This window comes from Phalacrocorax aristotelis, chromosome Z (assembly GCF_949628215.1).
Source record: "Phalacrocorax aristotelis chromosome Z, bGulAri2.1, whole genome shotgun sequence".
Classification (NCBI taxonomy): Eukaryota; Metazoa; Chordata; class Aves; order Suliformes; family Phalacrocoracidae; genus Phalacrocorax; species Phalacrocorax aristotelis.
This window is the reverse complement of record NC_134311.1, coordinates 38174725-38187834: the sequence shown is the minus strand read 5'-3', so window position 1 is coordinate 38187834 and position 13110 is coordinate 38174725. Positions and strand designations below refer to the sequence as shown.

Genomic DNA, 13110 nt, shown 5'->3' with positions numbered 1-13110 from the left:
GTTTTCTGACAAGACTGCTGATAGAATTAATTAAGAACTTCAGACCTAAACCCCTTTTGAATACCGATGAACTAAAGCAGGATTAAACGTGAAAATGAAAGGACACATCTTTAGCTATTGGCTACTAATCTGCTTTATTTCATAATTCATTAAGCTCGTGTGTTGCAGTGATATTGCTTGTTATGACTGTGAAAATAATATATTGCTTTTCTGCAAGTGGGCATGGCAGGACTGATGATATTTTAAGAGGAGATGGTGACTTTGTCTGCAAGGCCAGGGCATGGAAAAAAAATGATAAAACAATTATTGATTTTTTTCTTGTGCTGAGAGAAACATTTGCTTGCATTTTATGAGGGGGAAAGAGCAGATGTTCACCAAGAGAAGAGAGGTTTTCAGGTTTAGCAATAAGACATGATAATTTTTGCAGAGAACATTTATTTGCAGTTATATCATCCTGAGATGGGGAAACAAGTCAGAAGACCAAATCATAAGTAGCAAAAACTACTTTGAAATGCTGTAAGCCTGGAAGTATACAGGATGCTATTTTAGGATGGGGTGAACAAATAAATCAAAAGGTATAGCTTGGTTGCAGTTTGACAAACTCAGATCCAGTTGCATTAGAGACTGAGTATGTACTTGTCACATGACAGTTAGTTTAAGCATATGCTGAACTGCATTGCTGCTTTCAAGACTACCACCCTAAATTGCAAAAGGTCTGAGATCAGCAGGGCTCTGGAGAGATGCAGCAGTCAAGCCATATAGGCCATTGGGCAGGATCAGGGCTGAAACCTATGGGTTAGTCATTCAGGTTTATTTGGCTCACAAAGTAAAAATATTACTTTTATCCTATTGGCAGAAAAAGCATCGCTAGGCTTTAGAGGATATACAAAGCGCTGTGAAACATTACTGCAGTGTCACTCTGGGAATTGTGGGGACCTGGGGATGCTGAATGTAGATGAGGAAGTCTGTTTTTCAAGGCTGTGCAATTGGTTGCTGTGCTTTTTACTGCATGCATTCAGAGTAATCAACTACTTAAAGCCAGAAATTGAAAAAAATGGGGAAAGGGTTATGTAATACAATACGTGCAAAAGCTGGGGGTTGGATTTGACATCCTCTCTAGGAGTGCTGGAGCCTCCCCAAACATGGCCACCAGCATTTAACAGGAAGAGAGATTACTCCCAGTTGTGGCTAATCACTCTCCTCTCCTTTGGTCAGTCCCTGCAGCACCCTACGGCATGGCTGTGGAGCCTGAAAGCTCTCAGTCGTACCTGCATCACCACATCCCCACAGTGCTGCTATGGTAAGACTGAGTTGCAGCTAGCACGCATTGCAAAAGTGTGGCCAGTTCATTCAGGCCTCTCTTTTCATGGTACCCATGAGGAAGGCATAAACCTGGTGTGAAATGCTTGAGTGGTCAACTTAGCAACCTTATCTCTTGTGCCTTTCCCAGCCCATGACTTGCATCTTATCTGTGCAGCCCCACATACAGCCTGTTTCTTCAATCTCTGTAGGCTGGCTTCCCCAGGCTCCACCCTGTGTGTTCCCAGGAGGAGCACAAGGCCTTATTTGCTCGTTCTTTGTAAGAGAGCATACCTCTTTGCTCACAAACACCGAGCACAAGGCTTTGGGTTCTCATGGCAGTTGGACAGTAGAAGCTGAAACAGTGCAAGGGCAGGGTTTCAACAGATGCATTTTCAATTGGCATAAGGAAATTGCAGTGATTGCCAGCCTTTACCTTGATGACAATCAGCTGAGGGGTCTTCTTTGTAGCAGTAACATTAATGTGCAAGAAAGCTGGGTTTACATTGGGTGGATGGATGGATGGATGGATGGATGGATGGATGGATGGATGGATGGATGGATGGATGGATGGATGGATGGGTGGATGGATGGATGGATGGATGTGCATGAACTGTGTGCAGACCCTTGGGCAACAAAAATCAACTTCCACAGAATGTCATACTACAGGCCTGGATTCCTTCTTAAAACTGAACTTTCTGCATCAGGCAAGCCTCACCATTTCCTAGTGCCTGTGACGCAGGATATGGAACATACAAAGCCAGAAACTTCAGCAAACTCTAGAATTAGATGCCCTGCTTCAAGGCTAAGACATGGTGCTTATACAGCAATCATTGAAGCTTGATGTCTGCAAACAGACAAAAAGAATGTTCAAGGTCAGTTTATCTGGCACCTTTCAAAGTGCTACAGTCATTTAAAAGACGAGTGCTGAAAGTGGTGACAAGTGTAATGACATTGTATTGTTGAAAGTGCAACATTTCACATGTGGAACAGTGTGGCGGTTTACTCTTGGAAGTGCTTCTTTGGAGAACATCATAGTTCACTGATCTGGCATAGTAGTCTCCTCCCTGTGGATAGTTTGCACATTGCAGAAGCTAATTCACTAGGCCTTCTGGTTCAGATTCTAGCCCAATATTGCTAGTAAAAGCAACTAGTGAACGTAATACAAGGCTATGGCTGGACTAGGGAGTGCTTGGTTTCATAAACTGACATTTGGAAGGAAGTACTTCAGTCCTAGAAAGGATCTGTAGAAGTGCAATTTTAAATAAGAATGAACCATCATAATGCAGCTGCTTTCAGGTAAGCATCAAGAAAATATACAGTAATTTGTATCCCTAAAATGGTCATTTCTGCAGCATTTTTACCGCTACAGTATGGATTTTAAAGTGATAGCATATTAAGTTAAAATTGTAATGTTTTTAAACCTATCATAACCTTAGTTAGACTGAATATAAAGGTATTATTTACCTGCAACTGTAGTCTGCCTAGCACACAACCATTCTAAAATTATATGTATCAAGCAGCACTGCAATTACAGTGTGCATAGCAGCGACTTTATTCTGCAGAATGCTGATGATATCTGAGAGCTATGTAATACTTGCATTTCTTATGAAAACATACAGAGAAGGCATCCCTTTGAAGCACTCAGCACCTTTAATGTTTGGTAGAGTGTAGTCATGTTGTCCTTCATTGGCCCTTCTTGGAAAACACCCCTTAGCATGGCTGAGAGTTTGGCAACAACAGCAGAATGGCACTCCGTGTCCATCCACTGCTATTGTGGCACAACTGTGGGTGCTTGGACTCAACAGTCCGATAAAGATCGAAAGAAGCTTGCAACTGTCTGGCAATTTGTTTCAGGCATCTTGCAAACAGTGGTATGAAGTCCTGGGCTTCAGTTCATGAAAGCTCTGAAGCATGTCCTTCATTTTAAGCACATGCCTAGAACAGCCCTTAATGCTTTTCTGAGCTGAATAAGTGTTGACTCAGTAACCACTGATCATTAATAGAGAAGGAAATGTGTATTTAGAAAAAGTGCCTTTGGCCAGGCCCTGACCTGTGCTTTTGATGTAGCTGAACTGAAATCTGAGTTGAAACTGAAGGTGGTCTTGGACCACAGGCAGATGCGCAGTCTGCCACAGGTGATGCTCAGTGTTGCACAGGTATCCTGTCTTGTTTGCAATGCCATCTGGCAAGAAGAGCACTCCTTACAATACTTTTATTTCTACTTTGCAAGGCAGTGAATATTATCTTCACAAAGATGCTTAAGCATTGGAAGTAACTTTGCCTAAAATGATTGATATTGGCAATCGTAGAGATGGAGAGACCTCAGGACTTCTCAGTCCTGGGCAAGTACTCTGCCCAGTGAAGTTGTCTTCCTTCAGGGACAGAAATGGACGTAGCACCAGGCAAGATGATGTGGAAAGAACACCAAAGAGCCCTGTGGCTCATGCGTATCTGTAAATCAAATTCTTGGTGTCAATACTGATGAGTCAGTCTTGCTATGGCTACAAAGAGAGACAGCTAGGTCTGTGATGTTACGGATCAGTTCGTCGCAGAACCATCATTTGATGGCAGTTTATCATCATCAATCTAGAGTGTGTCAGTCATTTTACTGAATGACATTGGAAACCTAGCATAGAGTCCTACCACAAATACACTGTGGCTCTGTAACAAGGAACCATGGAAAAAGAAGATTTGGAGAGTGGGTTTTTTAAAATGTCTTTTTCAAAATCTCTTGATGTAAGATGTGACAAATAAGAAAAAATTGAGACACATATTTTATTGTTTATAGCTTTCATTAATTTTTAAGGAATGAGTCAAAAAAAATGCTGAAAAGAACTAGTAGCAGAGGCTATATGATGAGGAGATCTAAGAGCCGTTTTAATATTTGATGAGACCAAAAGCTTCTCATCACTAACTATCTTTTAATGGCACTTGTGCTTTTTCTGGGTGTATGTGGCTGCATGTTTCTAAGGTACGAACTTTTCAGACTTTCTAATGAAATACCTCTCAAGATGAGGGTAAAAGTGGTGATTTGGAGCAGTTTGGTTGCCATGCCAATTTAGGTTACGATAAGATGGGAAACTGAGGCTTTGTTTACATCTCAGGGTGTTTGTGTGTTACTTCAAACTCTCCACATCATCGAGTGACTTCTCAGTCAAAGATGATTAAAAATACTGATGCACAGAACCTTACAGCCAGTCTGCCTACCAGAGAGATAAACTGTAACACAGAGACAAATGACATCTCATGTAAGAGGAGGAGTGATAGCCTAGTAATAGACCAAGTCTATGAAGGTTTTAGCATGACTTCCTGTTTCTATGGAATCAGTAGCAAGCATTGACTTGTGGTGATGCACAGAATAGGGCTGAGCTCTTACAGCCATACAGTTTTTGGTATGCTGGGCTAGTGCTGAATTACTGACAAATAGCTGGAAGTGGATATTCTGCATGATATAGAAACAACGTGAATGCTATCTAAATTTCTGTTGGGTTTTCCTTCCGTTTGCTGTTTAAACATGGGAACAAGGAGGGCATTATTTATAACAATAAACATGAAGTCCCACAAGGTGAAATGATATTTTGAATTGACAGAATCTTGAAAGTGCAAATGTGATTTCGTAACTAAATACATTTTCAGACAGGAAAATGAGAGTTAATCAAAAGTTAGATGTCCTTGAAAAAGCTTTCCCTTGGTTTTTTTTTTTCAACTTCCTAGTAAATACTCGCAGCTGTCTTGATGCAAAAGTAATCGGAATATCTATATATGCATATCACAGTATCTCAGCAGTTACACTATTTTAAAAGTACTTGAGTAAATTTGTGTATTGATGTGATCTGTCAGAATGGGACATATCAGGAACAATTAATTGCTTAGAAACTGGAAATAAGAGATTTTTTAAAAAAATGTAAATAAGATTAAGAAATCTAATTTTAAGGAAGTATAGCATTCTGGGGAAAATGAAAATGTTCTAAGAGACTCTCAGAAAGGCATTCATTCAGTGAAAGTTCCTATTCAACATGAGTTGATTTGGGATAGGAATCCATGTCTTACCAGATACCAGATTATCAAGGGAATGTATCTAAAGGACTGAATTTTTTTTAAAGCTGTGTAGGACCAGGTAGTTAATGTGGAAGAAAATATTTTGATGCGTTAACTTTGGAAATTATCAACAGAAAATAGCATTGCTTTAATTCATTGAAAATGAGGATATTAAACCATACAGATCCTGAGCCTATTGTGTCGTGCAATCAGACCACTGTGTCTTCATGGATTTCAGTGGATATCACTGAGTTTCTAGGAGAATCATCAGTGCAGATTCCGTTTCATTAATCTTTTTTACTTTCCTGAATGTTAAAATGGAGAGTGAAACCAGCCTAATTTAAAGTGGGTTGGTAGGCTAAATTAATTCATAATTTTATAGAGCATCCTGTTCCTTGGGTAGGATGTGCCAAGTAAGTGTTACAGATGAGTTTGCACTTCAGAGACAGTGTCTTTGGAGATCCTCTTGAGTGACCTATCATGGTAGTGATTGTTGTTGGGGGGAGAGGAGTTTGGACCATGAATCCCTAGTTCTTGAAAGCTACTCAAAGTGAACGGTATCAGATGGGAAAAAAAGAAGCCATGGGTTCTCCTTATTTAATGTCCTGATACTTTTCCTTGTGAGGGTCTGGAGGAATTATTTCTGACTCTTTTTATTTGTTTTTCTCAGGTTGGGGGTCATACCATGCTGCCCATTCGCTGGATGCCTCCAGAGAGTATCATGTACAGGAAGTTCACCACAGAAAGTGATGTCTGGAGCCTGGGGGTTGTACTGTGGGAAATCTTTACCTATGGCAAACAGCCATGGTATCAGCTCTCAAACAACGAGGTGTGTGTAATACCTTCTCACAAGACATTGGGAAGGCTGGCACATTAACTATTGGTGTAGCTTCTATGGAGAAGGGACAGCAACAAATTTATTTAGTAAAGGCAAACCCCCTGATATCAGGTATTTATGGTATTGCCATGAACTTTGTGGTTGAATTTCTTCCTCTTCACCCTTTTCTCCCCAGGGTAAATGGAAGTTGTCCAAGCAGAACTGATTCATTTGGAATTTAGCTTTTTCCTCTGTATAGGGTAGAGTCAGCTCTTGGTATTGAGAAAGATCATGAGGCAATGAAAAGGAGCTTAGCTATCTCCTGAATGGGCTTTGGGTGATTTCAGTTCCATATCATATATGTCATTGTTGCAGAGTCGTTGTCCAAAACCATTCTTGAATGGATTGAAGTAGTCTGGAGATGTTTTGATTTCCAGTCAGCGACAAGTAACCCCTTTCCAGAGATTAGCCACAGTGATGCTCATAAGTTTAAGGAGGGAGGGAGGGAGGGAAAGGCACTGATGCCTTATGGGAGCAGGGTGAAAACAGCCTCCTTCTGAGATAAGGTGAGGTTGATAGGTGGGTAGAGAGAGGAGGCATGGGATTTCTTCCTGGCTATCATTCCCTCAAGAGTGGAAGGGGCAGTGTGGGTGATCTTAAGACCAGTGAAGGTATTGCTCCTTCACAACTTACATTACAGTGATTTTCCAGATCTCGTCCTGCTGCGCATGCATCTACCTAGAAATGCAGCCCTTGGCAGGGTTCAGTGGGTGACTGCCACCAGTGAGGCTGCTGTGGCAATTAGCAGTTAACTCTTCTATGGATGACCCCCACCTAGTTGGCACAGCTGTGCTGATCCTTTCCTTGTGATTTCTTGTAGGTGATTGAGTGCATCACTCAGGGCCGAGTCCTGCAGCGACCTCGCACATGCCCCAAGGAAGTGTATGACTTGATGCTGGGCTGTTGGCAACGGGAGCCTCACATGAGGCTGAACATCAAAGAAATCCATTCCCTCCTCCAGAACTTGGCCAAGGCATCTCCAGTCTACTTGGATATTTTAGGATAAAGTCTCCTAGCATTTCTTCTTATGGGCTGTGGGAGTGAATGTGTTCAACTGCCGCTGAACTCCATTAAAATGTGTTCTTAACTTTGACAGTATTAATGACAAAGTTGCGGAGAAGCTTTCAAAGGGCAAGCAATGTGCACTTCTCCATCTGTAGACACAGTATTGACTTTTTAGACATTACTGAGACATATCTCCTCTCTCTCTCTCTCTTTCAGTTTCTATCATTTTTTTCTTCTCTCCTGTCTTTCTAATCAATTTGGCTTCTGCATTATTGTAACTCTGCATAGACAAAGGCCTTAAAAACCTGGTCTGTTATACCAACAGACTCTTCAGTTTGCCCACCACAACTAACAATGCCTTGTTGTATTCATGCCTTTGATGTGGATGAAAAAAAGGGAAAATATATTTGACTCGAACTTTGTGATTTCTGCTGTACAGCTACTGGGAGTTTCTATGGATTCACCTCAATTTTTTCGCTTCGGCATGTGGGTGGAAAAAGAAGACTGGTGTTCTCTACATGAAGCATGTTCCTTGCAGAGATAAAGCCAGATGGAAAGAAGACAGTCTTATGTGATATACTTTCTGGAGGAACTAGGGGATCAGATGGCATCCAACCCCACAAAAAAAAACCACTGAAATTATTTGATGGAAGGCAAGAGGGGGTTTAGCACTTTTCCTGAAGAGTCTTTCTGAGGACTAAAGGGATTGTTCAAGGAGGTGCTTTGCCAGTACCTTTCATTGCCAGATACAAGTAAAAGGGGAAAAGATGCTGCTTGCACTGCACACAATTATATTACAACATGATAAACTAAACACATGCCCTTATTTTGTCTTCTGGTAGGATATTGTCATGCTACTGGTATTAAAATGTTCTCCAGCTAGTCTTTTTTAATAAAGGCTGAAGCTAGGCTTATTAATGTACAGTATTAATTTCAGGATCATATGTTGCAACTAAGGATTTTGATAAGATAGGACAAGCTGTAGATGCTGGGGCAGGTGTATTTTATACTGTGCTTGTCCAGCAGCATATTCCTTCCTTCCTCAATCCTTTTTCTTTTTTTTTTTAACCATGCAAGCAAAACTGTGCATGGTCTTTGTCGATTAATGCCCTTTGTGCAGAGACTATCACTCATCTTGTAGTACACCCTAGTAGGCATAGTGAACTCATAATGATATAACTTATATTTCATTAGAAGGGGCTAATGGAGGACATTAGCCATGTTAAAATGCCTTTATAATGTTACAGATACAATAGGCTGATATAACATGAATAATCTAAAGCACGGAGATCACTGGTTATGTTTGAGCCATGGCAGGGGATAGAGATCTCTAGAAAAAACAGATTACTCTGAGGTTATGGCTTACTATTCAGAGTGCAAAGGCCCTGAGCTCAGCACCGTGTTTGTATTGGTACTAGTGCTGTCATTACCAACACCCACTGTTTCTTAAATAATTTATTTTTGGTTGGATTGGCATTGTATGTGTACCACATTTGCATGGCCACTGTGCTGATGACAGCTGCATGGGCATACCTGTTATTTTTCAAACCAGAAGTTGACAGTTTCAAATTTAGAGTTAGGATTATTTTTAATATGAATTCTTACAAATGAAAACCTACCTTACCTGTTCCTCAAGACTTTTGCCTCCCTCTGTGAGGGGACATTACTGCAAAAAAGCGATCTTTCTTTCCATTTTCTCCTTTTGTTATTTCTTATTGATATGAGCCAGATCAAAATAGTCCTTCACCTTTGTGTTGGGGATATTTTATTTGATAAATTAAGCATTTTATTTTTGTAAGTGTTCCCATAGCATATTTAATATATAATTTGCTTGCATATATTATTTATTGAGGCACTTTAGGTTTTTCCTTCAGAAGCTTTTAGAGCTAGCTCATAAAGATTCTGAACATTTTCAGAAGAAAACAGTTCACTGGACACTGATGAAGTTTTACCCTTCTCAGTGTCATTGAAAAGGCAGCATTACAAATAAACCTGACAGTGTAACTATAAAGCCATACTCAGTATTTCTTTAATAAACTAGATGTTATTTCTTAACCGCTACTGAACTGGAAATACACAAAAAGCCAGAGGAAGATTCCTACAAAATGGGCCTTAAGATTTTATCTAGACTGTCTTGGAAGTTCACACAGAAAGCTAGATAAAGACTGAGCATCCAATGAAACCCATTCTCTTGAGGGTCTGAATGTTGTGTTTTAAAGGAATTTGAAATTGGTTTTCAAAATAACAGTGGTGGAAAAGAAAGGTGTCAGAGTGCGCTCATACGGTGCAGTGGGAGGAGGCTGCAGGTGGTGGAGGGGGCGTGCTAAGTTTCCACCTGCTGTATTCTGTCTTAGTTTCTTATGAGCTGAAGAAAAAGGCATCTGAGATGCTTCTTCTATTGGAAAGCTGGCTCCAGCCTGAAAGCAAACAGGTGGGTTTTGGAAGCACTGAAAGAATGTATACCAAAAATAACCACAAAACCCTGAAAATGTACTTAGTGGCATCTTCTTTTTGATTTACTAGTGAGACTATTAGAGTCATTTCAGAGAATAAATAGTGTTACAATGCATTGTGCAATAACATAGCAGTATGTTAAACTTCTAAAGGACCAAATGTTTGACAGAGCCGCCGGTATGGATAACCTTGACCTATATCATTAATGTTCTTGATAATGCATAAAACGTTTAATCACAGTAGACAAGCTATAAACTGTAGTTATGCATAGTTTGCATATGTTCATGGAAAGGTGGGTAAGTGTAGAGGAATGAGCAGAGAAGAGGAAGAAATATGTTCAAATCACAATGAAGGGTGAGTATATGTGCATATTCGTCATGCTTGCACTGTCAGCTAAATCGTGTACATTGAGTAAATATGACAATCAGGCTCATTTAAAAAGTCATTCTGGACTGTGCTATGGACTGATCATATATATAATATATATTATATATGTGTGTTTGCATATGGCATATATATATACACACACATAGGATATACATGTATGCCTATGTCTGTTGTGTTTTATTTATATATGTGCAGACATGCATGCACATTATGTATGGGCTGTGTGTATATGTATAAAATTATATACACCTACGTAATTACAAATTATGATTAGAGTGCTATTAATAAATTGATAAAGTCTGCTGAGTAACCAAATTTTTTTTTCTTTTGATATTTCTTTTTCTATGTTTGTAAGATTCAACTTTTTAACTGGTGTGCAGCCGAGGCAGTGCTAGAATGCCAGACGTATAACAACAAGCACTTTTCTTCCCCAGATGATTGCATAAAAACATTTCTTCCGTTCCCATCTCACCTGTTGATTTCTCACAATGTGATTAACAGACAAACCTACAAGCTCAGAAAACAGAGTTTGTGTTACTGTCATTTCTGGGTTTGTGCTATTGTTGTTTTATTGTCCTAGAATAACAGTGCAGCTCCACTAGCAGTTTATACTCGTCTGAAGTAACAAAATAATTCCAAGAATGAGCTGCACTATTCAGACTGCAACATGACTTGTAGGACAATGAGAATGCCAAAATTCAACAGTAGTGACAACAGCATTTGCCACACTCTGTCCTTCACTCTCAAGAGACCCGCAGAACTCAGAACTGGCTGTGAAAAACAGATACTTGTAAAGCAACAACACCCATAATGCATGATGGAGTGTACCCTTTCTAAAAGAACTCAATTAATTTCGATTTGTAAAACAATATATCTATATATTGTCTACAGTTTAATAAGTAACTGCCTATTTTTTATCTTTTTCTTTCTTTTTTATCCTTTCTTACTAGTTCTTTATCACTTTCTTTCCTTCTTTTCTCTTCCTTTCTCTTTTCCCCCCTCTTCTCTCTTTCTGAGAGATTGTTTTTGTTGTGGTTGATGTAGACTTTTACAAAACACTTTAAAAAGAAATTAAATAACCCACTAAAATGATTAGGTCACTGGATGACTAAGGTACAATGCATATGTGTTAGAACAAGTCCGTGTCTGGTTGTTGCAGCCTGTAACTGAATTTCAAATACTGCTATAAAATGTGAGGGAGGGGAGTGGGTAGGGTCTGGGAAACAGATCGGGGTTTCTAATCAAAGATGAAGGTTTTGATAGCACAGGAAGTTGTATTTTATTGTTGTGAGGGCTGGGATGAACCATGCTGCTTTGAATCAAGAGGTCCTTTAGAGCCTTAGTTAAAACACCTGTATTTGGGTGGGGCGGGGGGATATGCTACATTCATCACTAATACGAAGCAAAAAAAAAAAAAAAGTCTACATGTTGCAGGGAAAACACTGTGAATTTCACAATAGCAACCAAGTGACTATTTTGCCATCTTTTAAACATACATCTCAGGAGAAGACATGGGAGATGATGGATGTGTTATTTTTCCGTCTATGCATTCTAGACCAGGTCTGTGGGGGTTTTTGTTTGCTCGTAGAAGGTTCTGAGTGATGACCGGCTGGTATTTTATAAACACTGAATACTTTGGGCAAGGATAATAGAAGCTGCTAGTAGTGAGGCCGTTTGATTGGAATATGTGAGAAAATGGAGATCAAATCGAATCTTCCCAGAGGCCTATATCTTGCAGCTTATATGTATCTTTCTGTAACTTAGAGAAAAGCAGCTAAGAATGTTTTATATACAAATAATTTAATTCAACATTGATGTTTAATTGAATCACCAATAGAGAGAGAATCAATTAATTATGAAATATTTGTCCCAGCCCTGCTCTCCACCTATACTTTATGTATATATATATTTCTAGATATCGCTCTCTTTGTCACTTAAGGTAAAGAGGAAGATATCTACATATAAATATAAATCTCTATATTGTCACCAAACAATGTGACCTGGTGTGTAGAGCTATCTTGCTCCTTTCTTTTTTCTTTTCTTTAATGTGATGTCCCCGTGGAAATATTTAGTGGCTCTTGTTTTGCAGTTTGTTATAACAGGTCATTGCTTTAAAACTTTCATTGCATCTTGGCTGATTTCAAAGTGATGCCTAGGTATCAGTGTTAAAAGTTTTGTTTGTGAATCATGTGACCAGCTTCTCTCGACATGACATGGAAAGTCTCTTGTATTACAGTGTATTTAATAAAAATGATGTCTTACAATAAACAACGTCATCCAAAAGAAAGATAAAATAATTACTTTAGAAAACCTAAAAATTTCATGAAGTGTTGTGTGCTATTTTCTTTTATTTGAATGCCTTTCTTTACCTCCATTCTTTTTGAAAAGGATGAAATTAAGGAACATTTTGGTGTGCTTAGAAACATAACATATTTGCACTCTAAAACTCTGAATAAGAAAAGGGTCGCTGAACTCATAGTTGATGAAAGAGGAGACCCATAGTATTAGGGCAAAGGAATATCCTGTCTGAAAGTTATGATAGACTATTTTTATCCTTCATTTTCCAAACAAAGATCTTATTTGAATGTTTGTTCAACTGGGGAGCTGTCGTAGCAAATACCTGTTTGTCTTCTAGCAGAAAGAGGCCTTCAGATATTTTCTGGCTTTTTGCTGAAAGTGATCCTCAAACCACAGCCCCATTATAGACGTAGTTTGTACTTTTTAACTCATGTCAGTCTAGAATGGATATATTGTGAACAAATATAGCATTAAATGCAAGTCCTTGAAGAACATAATTAGGATTCAGAATGCAGAGTGCTTAGACATACAAAGGAAGGTTCAGCAACTTGATTAAAGATCCCTCCACAAGCTATTGATCTAAACCAAGCCCTTCAAGGTTAGAGTAAAACAATATGAGAGCCACTTTATGACTGTGTCTGCTTCTCCCTGCCAAGAGACCTGAGGTTAGATGAGCTGGCTACAAGAATTCAAAAGGTCAAAGGAAAATAATCTGCTGAGAAGAAGCCTCAGGATAAAGTTTGTCCAAA

At 39.2% G+C, this 13110-nt stretch overlaps 1 protein-coding gene across 2 annotated transcripts in view; it reads left to right on the top strand.

Annotated features, from left to right (window-relative positions):
• Positions 1 to 8142, top strand: part of NTRK2 (neurotrophic receptor tyrosine kinase 2) — a 200211-nt gene extending 192069 nt beyond the window's left edge. For both annotated transcript variants that reach the window (XM_075078494.1, XM_075078499.1), the window contains 2 exons: positions 6011 to 6169; positions 7038 to 8142. In XM_075078494.1, coding sequence (XP_074934595.1) covers positions 6011 to 6169; positions 7038 to 7223 — 345 coding nt within the window. In that variant the 3' untranslated portion in view covers positions 7224 to 8142. The remainder of the gene's footprint in view (positions 1 to 6010; positions 6170 to 7037) is intronic.
• Positions 8143 to 13110: the final 4968 nt, after the last annotated feature.